Below are 16,199 nucleotides of genomic sequence, written 5' to 3' on the forward strand. Positions count from 1 at the left end.
TCTTCAAAAGGTATGAATAAATGCCATTTTCTATGCTGAAATTCAATAGTTCTTCTCTTTCTACATCATTTGAAATCCTGGCAGGGAAGGAGGGACTAAACACTGATGTTACAAATTGTAACAACTTCTCCACAGTTTACAGACAGCATGCAGGAATGACATAACCCACAATGCATTGCACTATGATGTTATATTCCTTATTGAAATCATGTGCAGGGAATTGAGGGGTTTGGAGGATGCAGGCTAAGGACAGATGGCTGGTGATACAAAGTAACAGTAGTCAGCCAGATCAGCAAAGTAGTCAGACAGATCAGCAGGGGGCTAGGCTTAGGGAACTGTCGGAAACCATTAGAAATCATGAAAAGTCTGCATATTTTTTAAATGATGTATATTGCAAAGTTGCTTGAAATTGTGTTTACAAAAAGCTCAAGTTCTGTTTTTGTGAAGTTCCCCTTTAAAGGGCTGCTGATACAATAAAAGTTTAAAGGTTTGGCCAGGCAGGCAAATGAAAGAGGCTGCAGTGCTCACTACATATGCAATTCAGCCTGTTCATTTCCATCTCCAGGGTTTCCCATAGTTTGTTACAGGTGTTTCCTCCTAAACATATTTTCATAAAATGTGAATGTACTTGTGCTACGATCACTTCAGCACTTTATCCAAGGGCAGACTATCACTTTTTTTTCTTTTAATTTCGGTTCTTTACATTGATAGATGAGATCACACCTTGGACTGAAGAGGAATGTAGTAATTTTGAGCATGCGCTCGAGATACATGGAAAGGACTTTCATCTGATACAAAAAAATGAGGTAGACATCTTGCTTTATTTCCGGCTTTTTTCCGTATTACAAGATCTATTTTGAATGTACATGTACAGTTTGCATATTTCTGAATAATAACACATCTCACCATATTCATCCATTGTTGCTTACATTTTCAAGAAATGGTTCTTGTATCAGGGGGGTTAAACAGAACCTCAAAGTAGGTAATGGTCCTGTCTTCTGAACTTTCTGTATAATTGACTGAACATCCAGTCTGCAGGCTAACAATGGGATTATACTGGGTACTTAAAGGGATTCTGTCATGGTTTATATGTCTTTTTTTTATTTCTAAATTACACTGTTTACACTGCAAATAATTTACTCTACAATTTACTCTACAATATAAAATTTAATTCCTGAACCAGCAAGTGTATTTTTTTAAATCTATAGTATTGGTGTGTAGGCAGCCATCTTAGGTCATTTTGCCTGGCCATGTGCTTTCAGAAAGTTACAATGGCAGGCTGTTGTTTCTCCTACTCAATGTAACTGAATGTGTCTTAGTGGGACCTGGATTTTACTACTGAGTGCTTTTATTATATCTACCAGGGAGCTGTTATCTTGTGTTAGGGAGCTGCTATCTCGTTACCTTCCCATTGTTCTGTTAGGCTGCAGGGGGGGGGGTTGATATCACTCCAACTTGCAGTAAAGAGTGACTGAAGTTTATCAGAGCACAAGTCACATGACTGGGGGCAGCTGGGAAACTGACAATATGTCTAGCCCCTTGTCAGATTTCAAAATTAAATATAAAAAAATCTGCTTGCTCTTTTTAAAAACTGATTTCAGTGCAGAATTCTTCTGGAGCAGCACTATTAACTGATGCATTTTGAAAAATATAAAAATTTTTACCATGACAGTATCCCTTTAAGCAGTACTTTTAGTAAACTGCTGCATCCACGGTAAAATAAGGTCTCCAAGGATTCCCAATCAGAAATAATTTGTGGAGGCTGTTCTTTAGGCCATTCTATTTGGGTTAAAGGGCACCTATCACAGCCAAAATCAAACACATGTTAACAATCTGACCAGTACAAGATAAACACGTTTAATCAAACTACATATATAGTTTTTTGAAAAAACTGCAGGTTTTAAAAAAAATCCCTTACTTTGTCAAATGAGTTCTTTCACTGAGGGAGGCCATACTGAGACTATAACAGAGACTCTAATATGCAAATTTCAGGAGCATTCTACCCAGAATGCCTTGTTTAAGTAAACTCCTCCACTAGAAGTATCACGAGATTTCCCTATCTTGTCCCTTGCTGGTGATGTTATTATGCAAATGAAGGACACACAGTAACTTCCAGCATGTGGCAGCACTACTGAACAGCAGCTAACACACAGGTTTGGCTGATTTGATAATAGCTTAGAAGGGTTGATAAGCAACAAGGAATTTCAACTGAGCATGTGCGAGATTTCAGAGCTACAGTTGGCTGGGAAGATATAGGTAGGAGAAGCCAGTGAAATCCAAGATGGCTGCCTCAGCTAGAACTGCAGGGGAGATAGGGGAGATCTTGCAGTAGGTATAGTGAGCTGATGATTTACATTATACAAACAATTCTAACTGTTTTAAAAATCAGATTTCTTGAACTTTCACATAATGTATTTACTTAGTAAATGATTTTGGTCATGATTGGTGCCCTTTAAGGTACCGATTTCCGTATGGTGTACTTACTAAATCCACCTATGTGACTTTAACACTCTGTTAAATGCAGTAGACCACCCAGAACTGCATCCACATATTGTCTGTAGGGATGCATCGAATCCACTATTTTAGATTTAGCCGATCCCCGGAATTCTTTTGCGAAAGATTTGGCTGAACCCAATCTGAATCCTAATTTGCATATGCAAATTAGAGGTGGGAAGGGGATTTTTTTTTTATACTTGTTTAGTGACAAAAAGTCACACGATTTTCTTCTCCACCCCTAACTTGCATATGCAGATTCGGTTTGCCGGCCACAAAGAATCGGCCAAATCCCTACCCGAATCCTGAATTTGTTAAATCCCTAATTGTCAGTGCTCAAATTAAACTTTGGTTTTCTGGCTTTTCAACTTCCAGGTTAAGTCTCGGACAGTTGCTGAATGTGTGGCCTTTTATTACATGTGGAAAAAATCGGAAAGATATGAATATTTTGCTCAGCGAACTAAATTTGGAAAGAAAAGATACAATCACCACCCTGGAGTAACGTAAGTAGCACTGGATTTTATCCCTCCCCTAATTTGTGTATCACATACCATTATTCGTCATTTTCGTCCAGAAAAAAAAAAGGTAACCCACAAATGGTGATAACCCTCACAAATGTTTGGCATTTTTTTCCCGTTTTGTTTATATTTTAGTGATTTTATGGATCGTTTGGTGGATGAAGCGGAGATTCTTGGAGCAGTAGGAAACACATCAGCCTTAACCTGCCATAGTAGAACAGATCCAATTCCTGACTCGCAGCTTAATATACTGAACTCGATTACTGCGAACGACCTGACAGGTGAGATGAGGAACAGACAACCCCTTGCTTTGCTCACAATATGGAGCACATTTATCAAAAAATCTGTCTGGTACTGTCTTATGGTTTCAAGTAACCTTCATGGCACCAACTCAAAAACGGATCAATGAATTTGCAGGTAGACCAATATTTTTACCAAGATATAAGAAGTTCAACTGTATTAACTACAGACAGAATATCAAAGGCTATTGTGATACTAAACTCTATAGTTAGTATAGATATGGGTATATAGAATTTATGTGAAAGTAGGGAGGGTGTGTGTATGGATGCTGGGTTTTCATTTGGAGGGGTTGAACTTGATGGACTTTGTCTTTTTTCAACCCGATTTAACTATGTAATCACAAATGTCCTTCAGTTTGCCAATCTCGATAGAACAAATTCTATTTGAAAGCGTTAAAGTAGAACTAAAGCTTAACTAAAGAAGTATCTTGAAATGTTGTATATGAGCTTTTGTGCTTCTGTACCAGCCCAAGGCAACCACAACCCTTTAGCAGTAAAGATCTGTGTCTCCAAAGATGCCCCAGTAGCTCCCCATCTTCTTTTCTGCTGATTCACTGCACATGCTCTGTGCTGCTTTCACTTACTGAGCTTAGGGTCCCACTCACAATACACTGTACACATAGAATAGAAATGTCACAATATAAGGCTGATTAGTAATTAATACAGATAATTACTACATGGCAGCACAGAAACCAGTGCAATTAGTATCAGAATTTAATAATGAGCCCTGTAGCATCAGCTTATATTACAGACCAACCTCATTTTCTGCTGGATAATTAGTGACGAGCCCTAAGCTTAGCTTCTCAACAGCTGCTCAGAGCCCACTGAGCATGTGAGTGTCACAGACACTTTCCAAGATGGTGACCCCCTGTGACAAGTTTGAAGTCCTGGATCATTGCTGCTATTGACAAGCTGAAACTTAAGGCTGGTGCAATAAGTTCAATTTATAAAATATGGCATTTCTATTAGGGATCCACCGAATCCAGGATTCAATTTGGGATTCGGGATTCAGCTGAATCCTTCTGCCTGGCCAAACCGAATCCAAATTCTAATTTGCAGATGCAAATTAGGACGGTGAGGGAAATTGTGTGACTGTCACAAAACAAGGAAGTAAAAAATGTTAGTCCTGCAGAGGGTTGGGTACCCACGGGTTACCCGAAAAACCTGCGGAACCCTGTGGGATGCAAACAGAAGTTTTGGGAGCGGGTAAAGACGCGGTTCTCTGGGTTTGTGGAGTGCGGTTCCTGACGCGAGTCTTCTCAATAGCGAGTTTTACTCCTTTTTTTTTCTAAGCACGCCTACTTCCAATGATGTCACTTCCGGTTTACAATGACCACACTTCCTGTTTCTTGATGATCAGCGGATCAGGTTGCGGATAAGGTACTGTCAGGTAGCGGGTCGAAGCGGGTGCAGGTCGCTGGTCGGATTTAACAAATTGGTTCCATGCAGGACTCTAAAAAAAAATGTTTTCCCCTTCTCACCCCTAATTTGTATATGCAAATTCAGATTAGGTTCGGTATTCTGCCGAATCTTTTGGAAAGGATTCGGGAGTTCGGCCAAATCCAAAATAGTGGATTCGTTGCATCCCTAATTTCTATCCATGGGTTTTTTTTTTTAGGGTTTAGTTCTCCATTAAGCCATTTAAATCCTAAAATGAGAGATACCAAGGTAACTGGATATGGGAAGTCAGATAGATGAACTTGTGGTTTCTGTTTATATTTCATGTTTCATGTGTCTTTCAGCACTGACGCACAGCGTAGCCACCGTATGTAATTCTGCCGACGTCGACTGCTTGAACGATGACTTCCCTGCTCTGGACGCTTTACCCCGAGTGCCGGTCAATCACGTGCCGGTCGGAACAGAAGACTTGCTTACGTTGCCCAGCAATGGGGAAAGTGATTGTTTTAATATATTTGAGACTGGATTTTACCCCTCCGAGGTGAACACTTTGAACTTATGCAGCGAGGAACCCGAGAGGCCGGCAAAAAGGATAAAAATGGGAATCTCTGTTCCAGAATCTTTTATCAGTGACGTTTCTGTAAATAACCTCAGTGTGGACTTTGAGAACCACACGCACCACATCACCAGTGCCAAAATGGCCGTGTCCATGGCAGACTTAAGCAGTTTATCCGCAAATGAGACCAGTAGTTTTATAAATTCACACACACTACACCACACGGCCCTTCAGTCGGAATAATTTCAGTCTCCAAAAAAGAACAACAAAACACTGACTGTGGAGTTGCAGTAAAATCTGATCAAAACTTCGGGTTTGCCTAGTCTTTCACTGGAAGTTTGAACTTTTTTTTTTTTTTTTTCTTTTTCCTATGACATCAGTGATGTCTTTGTATGTAAAGAACTATATCTTGATTTTTGTCAAGAACTTCTTTTCGGTCCATTTACGTGGCAACAGACTATGCTCGGCAGATTTGGGAATCTAGATTACTATCGGGGGGGGGGGGGGGTTGCAGCTTAATGCTTCTATTTTTGTTAAATTCTGTAGATATCGAGTCCCCATCTGAAAACCAGCACAGAGGTTGTGTATCAAATGTATTGGCTTCTTTGCTTTCAAGCTACCATTTTATTAGGGAGGCACCAAATCCAGGATTCGGCCTTTTTCAGCAGGATTTAGATTCGCCCGAATCCTTCTGCCTGGCCGAACTGAATCCGAATCCTAATTTGCATATGCAAATTAGGGGCGGGGAAGGAAATGGTGTGACTTTTTGTCACAAACAAGGAAGTAAAAAAGTTTTCCCCTTCCCACCCCTAATTTGAATATGTAAATTTGGATTCGATTCAGGAATCTACCTTTTTCAGGTGGGTTCGGATTCAGTTGAATCCTTCTGCCCGGCTGAACTGAATCTGAATCATAATTTGCATATGCAAATTAGGGGTGGGGAGTGAAATCACATGACTTTGTCACAAAACAAGGAAGTAAAAAAAAAAAAAGTTTTCGGTTCAGGATTCTAGATTCGGCTGAATCCTTCTGCCCGGCCCATTTGAATCTGAATCCCAATTTTCATATACAAATTAGGGGCAGGGAAGGAAATAGTGTGACTTGTCACAAAACAAGTAAATGTTTTCCCCTTCCCACCCCTAATTTGCATATGTAATTTAGGATTCGATTCGGGATTCGGCCAGGATTCAACCTTTTTCAGCAGGATTCGGTTGAATCCCTCTGCCCAGCCTAACCAAACCCAAATTTGCATATGCAAATTAGTGGTGGGGAAGGGAATAAAGTAAATTTTTCCCATCCCACCCCTAATTTGCATATGCAAATTGGGGTTATGTATCCGCAAAGGATTCGGGGTCGGCCGAATCCAATATAGTGGATTCGGTGCATCCTTACCCTTTTTTTTTTTTTTTTTTTTTTTTTTTTTTTTTTTTTTACAGCAATGGGTTCAGTGGACAACAAAAAAAAAATGTTTACAGGTACCAATTTCGATCCCTGCTAAATGTAGCGTATACTTTTTTTTTTTGTTCTTTTTAATGCGAGCCTGACATATTCCAATTTGAATTTGCATTCCTCATCCCCCACTTTCTTTTAAAACTGTGCAAACCTCTATATTTCTTTACAGAACGATCTTGTCATTGGTCCTTTCAGCCAATCAGGAAGCTTGTCGTAACGAAGCCACAATATAGAGAAAAGCCTCAGCTCAGTTGGCTTTGCAGTTTACAGGGCAGGGCTGGCGGTCAGACTTTCCTGTTGCCGGGATCCATTGGTCGTGTACTTCAGTAAAATGGACAGAGAACTTTTATTTTATTTTTTTGTAATATTCTATTGTATTTTTGGTTATGAGATTTGTCCTCATGGTTATGAGATTGTAAAATAAATTACACACTGATCTGTGTATCTTTAACCTTTTCCTGAGGCGGCTGGCGCTGTCGCAGCAGATTCGGTTGCCTTTTAGGATGTACCACTAAGTTTACATGATAAATATATATTATTTACCATTTACAGCTTAGCTTTTCAGTGTTTTTTCTTTTTTCTGTAGTAGGACAGAGACCTCCCGCGAACGAACAAAGGTGCTTTTTCTGTAGAAGGATCGTATTAAAGGGGAAGGAGGGACAACATAACCTATTCCATAATGGAGCAGCATCATGTATATTAAATGATTTAGAAACTCATATACTCACAATTAGACTGGGAGCTTATTTTAAGGAGAATTCAACCCTTAAAGGAGAATTAAACCCGTAACATAAAAAAAACCCTAACTTTTGACCCTAACTTTTTACTTACCCCTCGGTGCAGATTGTGTCCTCTGTAGTTCACGGCAGCCATCTTCTTTTCTTCGTTAAACTTCTGAAGCAGACCAGCATTTTTGGCGCATGCACAGGAGTTGGAGTTATAATCCGTTCCTGGGCAACTGCGGTTGCGTCTAAATTTACGAAAAATTTTCATGAATTTCGGCTCATGCACAGTTATTCGGGACCGGAATGTTACTCCAACTGTGCATGCAATGAAACTCTGCGCTGCTTCCGAAGTTTAACAAAGAAAAGAAGATGGCTGCCGTGAACTCCCGAGGACATAATCTGCACCGAGGGGTAAGTAAAAAGTTAGGGGCATTTCCCTGGATGGGGCAGCTAGGCCGGGGGGAGGAAGGAAGGAGGGGGTCTATGTAGGGTAGGGTTTTTTATGTTATGGGTTGAATTCTCCTTTAAAGGGATCCTGTCATCGGAAAACATGTTTTTATCAAAACGCATCAGTTAATAGTGCACTGAAATCCATTTCTCAAAAGAGCAAACAGTTTTTTTTTTTATATTCAATTTTGAAATCTGACATGGGGCTAGACATTTTATCAATTTCCCAGCTGCCCCCAGTCATGTGACTTGTGCCTGCACTTTAGGAGAGAAATGCTTTCTGGCAGGCTGCTGTTTTTCCTTCTCAATGTAACTGAATGTGTCTCAGTGGGACATGGGTTTTTACTATTGAGTGCTGTTCTTAGATCTACCAGGCAGCTGTTATCTTGTGTTAGTGAGCTGTTATCTGGTTACCTTCCCATTGTTCTTTTGTTTGGCTGCTGGGGGGGGAAAAGGGAGGGGGTGATATCACTCCAACTTGCAGTACAGCAGTAAAGAGTGATTGAAGTTTATCAGAGCACAGTCACATGACTTGGGGCAGCTGGGAAATTGACAATATATCTAGCCTCATGTCAGATTTCAAAATTGAATATAAAAAAATCTGTTTGCTCTTTTGAGAAATGGATTTCAGTGCAGAATTCTGCTGGAGCAGCACTATTAACTGATTCATTTTGAAAAAAATCTTTTTCCTATGACAGTATCCCTTTAACTAAAAAAAAAAACCCTACCTTACGAAGACCCCCAGCCTAGCTGCCCTACCCAGGGAAATGCCCCTAACTTTTTACTTACCCCTCGGTGCAGATTCAGGGATTGCAGTTCACTGCAGCCATCTTCCGGGTCTTCGGTAATCTGAAAATGAGACTGGCGAATCGGCGCATTCACAGTTGGAGCAATTTCCCAGTTCGCAACAACTGTGCATGCGCCGTAATAGATGTAAATTGGAAGAAGACATGAAGACCCGGAAGATGGCTGCGGTGAACTGTGATCCCTGAATCTGAGGGGTAAGTAAAAAGTTAGGGGCATTTCTCCGGGGGGGGGGAGCTAGGCTAGAGGGAGGGGTGTCTGCGTAGGGTTGCCACCTGGGCAGTATTTTACCCGCCAGGCCGGTAAAAATGATGGTTGATCTCAATGTTATTAATAGGGAAAAAGGTTAAATATATAGGAAGGCTGGTATTTTTTTCCAGAAAAGGTGTGAACTCTAGTTGGGGGGTAGGGTTTTATTTAGCGAAGGGTTGAATTCTCCTTTAAGAAAAAATTAGAATGGTTCTGACCTGAAAATTCGAATTGTATTCTATTGTTCGAATCGAGTTTTCCTCCTGAAAAAAAACCTCGAATGTCAGGAAGGCAATTTACATCTCCAAATGGCTCATCGGACCCCTGCCATTGACTTGTACATGAACTCGACCGGTTTCAGGTGGCGAATATTCAAATTAGGACTGTTTCCAGGGTCGAGGTGTGAGAAATCTCACATTTGAATAGGGGGATTAAAATTCGAATGTGTGAATTTTGAAATTCAAATTGACTATTCGACCCTTGATAAATATGCCCCTAACGGTTCACTTTATTCATTGCTGTCCAATACATTGCAGTCGTGTGTATTTTACAGATTTAATGCATACGCAACATTATAAAAAACAAAAAAAGCACATCTGTTGTATTACTTCTACCAGAGTCTCTTGCATTGCTCCTCACTTTGCCTTTTCAACCATTTTTGCAGTCCTTTGGCCAGTAAGTGGTTAACCCCCTTCAATGCAGTTTGGTGCCGTTTTTTCAACTCAGTAATAGGTTGATTTATTGGTTATTTACCTTTTTTGTTAACGGAAGCTTCAGCACTGATTAAAACCAATATATTGATTTTTTTTTTTTTTTTTTTTGCAAAGGTTCATGTGTTGGGTTTGTGCTAGAAGTGTCTAGAAGGGGGATGTCTCAGCAAGGAGGGGGCTGGATGTGCCATGTATTCTCTTTGTGTAAATTTGAGAGGGAGGTTATTTATTACATTTACTGTGAAATGCATTAAAGGAGAAGGAAAGCTACCAAAGCAGTTTATTGCCAATAGATTAGCCACAATAGTGCAAGATATAACAATATATTTATTCTGCAGAATGCTTTACCATATCTGAGTAAACCATTATAGAAGCTCTCTCTGTTTAAGGATAGCAGCTGCCATATTAGCTTGGTGTGACATCACTTCCTGCCTTAGTATCTCCCTGCTCACTCATAGCTCTGGGCTCAGATTACAGCAGGGAGGGGGGACGGGAAGAGGAGCAAACTGAGCATGCTCAAGCCCTAGCCCTGGAGGTTCAAGCTGAAAACAGGAAGTCTGATACAGAAGCCCATGAGTACACAAAATAAGGAAAGAAATGTTGTGTTTCTTTTGACAGAGGACTCAGAGCAGCATTACTTTGAGGGTTTACTGGTGTATTTATATAGACCTTTCTGATAAAGCTTACTTAATTCTAGCCTTTCCTTCTCCTTTAACATCAGCCCTGAGTGACTGTTGCTTTGGGTTCTTAGAGAATTTAATTTTTTTTTTTTTTTACATTTACACCGACAAATTATAGAGAAGACTGAATGTCTGTATAGTTTCCCATTTCTTCATCCCTGCCTAGATAATGAGTATACTTTACTTTTACTCCCAAGTTTTTTTTCCTGGCTAATCAACTATCCAGTGTGTGTGTGGAGTTTTCGTTGCCCCTGTTGTTAAACCATCTTGAAAAATGTATATTTAAAATGTCATTTAATATAAAAATTCTGCTTAGTTTCTGAAATAATCAAGTATATCTTCACTATTCCTCTCTCCGCAAAATAAATTTGATTATTTCAGAAACGGTACAGAATATTTGATTGTGTTTAGAAAGTTTCTTAATGCAGTATGCTGAAGCTTAAATTAAATTTTTTTACTTTATACCAAGTCTTATGAAATGGTTCTTCAGGTTAGCCAACAGTCACTCTAGCGGAACGAGGGTAGGCTTTTCAGGTGCGGCTATAGATGCGTGTCTGCGGGTTGGGTTGCAGGTCTCTTCTTGCTGCAGCTCTCTCCCAGCAGCGTGCTTCTCTCCCTCTTCCTCTTGGCTATTGGGCACTATGGATGATGTCACTTCCAGTTTGCAACAACATCACTTCCGGTTTGATAGTTGTCGGCGGGTTGTGGGTCGGTTTGCGGATAAGGCAGTTGCGCGCGTGTGTCGGGTAGTGGATCAAAGTGGGTAAATAATGCGGTTTGTGGGTCCGGTCCGGTCCGGTCTTAGAAATTAGTTCCGCGCAGGACTCTACTTTAAAATGTCCCAAGTTACTGTGATTTTATCTCTTTGTCCTTTCATTTCTATAGAAGTCCCTTTTGTCAAACTTGAAAGGCTTTGGAATAAGTTCTAGGCCAGTATATAGTAGAGGTCCATCCAGAGAGATGGCAGGACTTGTCATTGTTGTGTTACATTGAGCCTTCGCGTGACTTAGTCATTTTAGGATCTTTTCACAGATATTCTGTGATCAAAGACTGGGAAACTCCTAGATGCACCGTCATCATCATCATCTTGTTACTGGACAGTCAGCGCCTGTTTACAAAGTATAGAAACTTTTCTGTGCCTGCTCACCGTGACACACACACACACGTGTACCACTATTAACTGTACCCGTGTAAAATAGCTATTTAGTTTTTGTTTGTTTGAAATTTTTTTGGGAGAAAAAAAAGTTTGTTTAAAGGAGAAGGAAAGGTTAAAACTAAGTAAGCCTTATCAGAAAGGTCCATCTAAATATACCAGTAAACCCCCAAAGTAGTGCTGCTCTGAGTCCTCTGTCAAAAGAAACACTGCATTTCTTTCCTTCTATTGTGTACTCATGGGCTTCTGTATCAGACTTCCTGCCTTCAGCTTAAACCTCATTGCCCTGGGCAAGAGCATGCTCAGTTTGCTCTTCTTCCCCACCCCCCTCCCTTCTCTACTGTAATCTGAGCCCAGAGCAGGGAGAGACTCAGGCAGGAAGTGATGTCACACCACGTTAATACTGCAGCTCCTATCCTAAACAAACAGAGAGCTTCTAGAGCTGTTTACTCAGGTATGGTAAAACGTTCTACAGAATAAATATAGCATTCTAGCTTGCACTATTGCAGCTAATCTATTGGCAATAAAATGCCTCCGTAGCTTTCCTTCTCCTTTAAAGGGGTGGTTCACTTTTAAGTTAGCTTTTAGTATGTTCTAAAATGGCTAATTCTAAGCAACTTTTCAATTGGTCTTCATTATTTATTTTTTAAAGTTTAATTATTTGCCCTTTTTCTTCTGACTCTTTCCAGCTTTCCAATGGGGGGGTGGGTTCACCGACGCCATCTAAAAACAAATGCTCTGTAAAGGTGACCATAGACGCACAGATAATATTGTACGCAATACATTTTCGTATGATATTCGGTGCATGTATGGTGGGAAATGAGCCGACCAATATCAGTAGAAGACTTGGATATCGGTCGATCAGGCTGGACAGAAAATTTTGAAGTCAAACATCGGTCATTGTACACGTGTGTGTATTGAAGGAACGATATTTCTTGTAAAAGATCGTAATTGTTACATCTATGGCCACCTTAAAGTTGGCCATAGCCGTAGAAATCCACTCGTTTGGCGATGTGCCAAACAAGCAGATCACTCCGCGACATTCCCAATTCGATGTGGGAATATCGCGGAGTGATCTGCTTGCTTGGCACATCGCCAAACGAGTGGATTTCTACGTCGCTAGGGCCCAATGATCAGATTATAATGGATCCGATACGTGCAGTCGGATCACGGGACCTCGTAGATGCAGCCGCGATCCGACAGGATTTTTTTAACCTGCCCGTTCGAGATCTGGCGGACTTTCAGGCAGATCTCGATCGGGGAAGCCTGTCGAATGGCCCCACACACGGGACAATAAGCTTCCGACTCTGTCGGCAGCTTTTATCAGCCTGTGTATGGGGCCTTAAGGCTACACATTTAGAGGTAGCCGGGTAGCGCTCTAGGCAGCCTGCCCGGCTAGTTGCGCGCTTCTGCGCATGCGCGAAAAGGCGCTTCTGTGCAAATCGACGCATGCGTAAACCGACTCATGCGTTTGCGTACTCGTGGTCGGCAAAGAAGGGACCGGACTAGGGGTAGGAGTAAGTACGTGCCTGGCGCCCCCCCCAGCTTTGCGCCCTAGGCACGTGCCTACTCTGCCTACCCCTAGTTCAGGCCCTGCTTTCAAGGGTTGTATTTCGAATTCATAGGTTTTTGTTTTTTTAAACTTACATGAATTCGATTTTACTTTAAACTTGATTGGGGAGTTATTTTAGAAAAAACAAAATCTAATATGGCAAACTTGGACGAATTTTAACAACCCGTAAACTCCAATCTAATTTGACTGAACTCGATCTGATTTTTTTCTCTGGAAAAAAAAACTTGAATGTCAGGAAGGCTACAAACATCTCCAAATTGGTCACTGGTCCTCTCCCATTGACTTATACATGAATTCAGCAGGTTTTAGGTGGCGAATAGTCTAATTTGAATTCTTAAAGGGCCAGAGTATGATAAATCTTGAAAATCGAATTCAATTTTTTTTTTAAAAAAAACTCAATCGAGTTTGGAAATAATTCCCTAGTTGAATTTGACAGTTTTGAAACTTAAAAAAAATTAGAATTTTCTATTAGACCCTTTATAAATCAGCCCCTTGTCATTGCTACTTTTTATGTCTCCTCTTTCTATTCAGGCTTCTCCTATTCATATTCCAGTCTCTTATTCCTATCAATGCAGGGTTACTGGGGTAATTTAGACCCTATATTGATGAAATTACAAACTTCAGAGATGCTAATTAAATAACTCAAAAACCACATATAATAAAAAAAAAAAAACAATTGCAAATAGTCTCAGAATATCCCTCTCTACATCATACTAACATTTTTAAGATTTTTTTTCGTTTTTTTTTTAACCTCTGTGCTGTCACTTGAGACTTGCACCACTACAAACTGACTGCATTAACTGTTAAAGGACCAGTAACATCAAATTTTAAAAAAAAATCACCAGTATACAACAAAAAACACCAACAAATTAAACTTTGAAATCACTCAGTCTTTCAATAACTTACCGAAACTCCGCTCTTCAGAATAGACGAACCATCGTGCGGCGCTCGATTTCTACTCCCTGCCTTCCTTATAGGAGATAGCGAGGGAGGATAAATCAAGCACCGCACGATGGATCAACGACCTGTCTCCTTTTTTGAAGAAGAGCGGAAGCAGTTATTTCTTAATAATTTTTCTTTTCATTGTATGCTAACGAATTTTTTTTAAAAAAAATCTGATGTTACTGGTCCGTTAAGCCAATACATAGTAAAATCCTCTTTTTTTACGTTAATCAGTATTGCGGTCCTATTTGGCAAGCAAAGGAGTTTAAAAAAATAAATAAAAGCATTTTTTAGAGTTAGCGTGAAAAGTCTTGCAAACGTGAAAAATCTCTTGCCTTTTTAACTTTTAATATACATTTTTTTAAAAAAAAAGCACAATTCCTCTGGGAAACTTCTTTTTTCATCAGTATTTTTCATGCGGACAAACCAAAAAAAACAAAAACCTAGATTTTTTTTTCTATAAATATATTTTTTTCTTTAGAATTGTTGATTTCCAAGGAGTCTGCCGAGGATCTCTTTTGTAGCAATACTGTGTGTCGGGGAGGTTGTAGCCCACCGAGATCTGTTCAGAACATTCTTGCCAATAGTTGAGGCTGCGTGGGGATTCGTGCTGTCTTTGAGTGTAAAACTTAATGATGATTCAGATGTTACTGTCAATACCTTTTTTTTTTTTTTTAGTTCCAAGACCTGCTTAGGAATGAAGCCTGGACTGGGAAACGTTTCTGACCTCGGTGCAATGGTTGAGACACAGTAAATTGGTTAAAGTCTAAATTTCATAAATAAAATATTTGTATTATGGAACTCTGTGACTTCATTCATAAATATTTTTTTTTTTTTTTTTTTTTTTTTTAAAAACTATTTCTTGCATGTTCACTTTTTGTGTGCCATTTTGGGAAGGGTTTTTGCCCTTGCTCTGCTTTTAAATGGTGAAAAAAGAGGAAAACAAGTTTAGTTTTTCACATTTCCTTATGATGGAAAGTCATGAATCCAATGTCATTGTCTCCAAACTAAAAATGTTGCAAAAAAACTGTTGGGAGTATCCAGCAGTCATCTTTAGTAAGTGAAGAGTATCACTTGGCATGGATGTCCCACCAACAGGCCTTAAAGGAGAAGGAAAGCTACAGAGGCAGTTTATTGCCAATAGATTAGCCACAATAGTGCAAGCTATAACACTATATTTATTCTGCAGAATGCTTTACCATACCTGAGTAAACAGCTCTAGAAGTTCTCTGTTTATTTAGGAGCTGCCATATTTTCTTGGTGTGACATCACTTCCTGCCTGAGTTTCCCTGCTCACTCATAGCTCTGGGCTCAGATTACAGGGGAGGGGGCGAGGAGCAAACTGAGCATGCTCAAGCCCAAGGCCTGGAAGTTTAAGCTGAAAACAGGAAGTCTGATATAGAAGTCCATGTGTACACAATAGAAGGAAATAAATGCTCAGACTCAGAGGAGTAGCATTACTTTGAGGGTTTACTGGTGTATATACTGTATATAGACCTTTCTGCTTACTTAATCTTAGCCTTTCTTTCTCCTTAATGGCAGAGAGACACACGCTCCGACTGGGAGAGATAAGACAAATCTCCTCAGACTGCCTTCCCGCCGGCTAGAATGAAAGTCGCCAGCCTGATCATTCATTTATAACTATATATCTTACATGCTCAACATAAAGCAATTGATGTGAAGGTTAATACAAACTGTAATAGTTCTGGAACAATTTATGTTTAATTGCAGGGAGTTGCAATGGAATAAATGCAGCAGTCCTGAAACAATTTGTTTAGTTGTAGGGAGTTGCAAGGGAGTAAATGCAACGGTTGGTGTGGAACAGTTTATGGTCAGGCGCAGGGAGTTGCAAGGAAATACATGCAGCTGTTCTGGAACAATTTATGTTTAGGTGCAGGGAGTTGCAAGGGAAAACGCAGCTGTTGCTGTGGAACAATTTACGGTCAGGTGCAGGGAGTTGCAAGGGCAGAAATGCAGCTGATGCTCTGGAATTGTTTAACATAAGAGATGCAGGGAGTTACAAAGGAAAACCTAAAATACATTGATTGTTTTTTGTATACAACATAATACCGTGTAGAAAATTTCTATGCTATTTACACTAACTCCTGATACACATTGCCCCCAGAAAAGGATAAAAAAAACTTTTAGTATCAGATTATGTTTTATGTACACATCAGTTTGCTTTTCTTTTTTCCCACCC

General features: G+C 40.0%; 1 protein-coding gene across 9 annotated transcripts in view; it reads left to right on the forward strand.

Annotated features, from left to right (window-relative positions):
• Nucleotides 1-7,265, forward strand: part of mier3.S (mesoderm induction early response 1, family member 3 S homeolog) — a 25,550-nt gene extending 18,285 nt beyond the window's left edge. For 7 of the 9 annotated variants that reach the window (XM_018240982.2, XM_018240986.2, XM_018240981.2 and 4 more), the window contains 4 exons: nucleotides 712-806; nucleotides 2,869-2,996; nucleotides 3,147-3,292; nucleotides 5,053-6,259. In XM_018240982.2, the coding sequence (XP_018096471.1) occupies nucleotides 712-806; nucleotides 2,869-2,996; nucleotides 3,147-3,292; nucleotides 5,053-5,507 (824 nt within the window). In that variant the 3' untranslated portion in view covers nucleotides 5,508-6,259. Of the gene's footprint in view, nucleotides 1-711; nucleotides 807-2,868; nucleotides 2,997-3,146; nucleotides 3,293-4,603; nucleotides 4,691-5,052; nucleotides 6,260-6,885 lie in introns of those variants that run through there. The other 2 variants (XM_041580566.1, XM_018240987.2) reach the window with 2 other exon arrangements.
• The last annotated feature ends 8,934 nt before the right edge of the window (nucleotides 7,266-16,199 follow it).

Source organism: Xenopus laevis, chromosome 1S, assembly GCF_017654675.1.
Source record: "Xenopus laevis strain J_2021 chromosome 1S, Xenopus_laevis_v10.1, whole genome shotgun sequence".
Lineage (NCBI taxonomy): Eukaryota > Metazoa > Chordata > Amphibia > Anura > Pipidae > Xenopus > Xenopus laevis.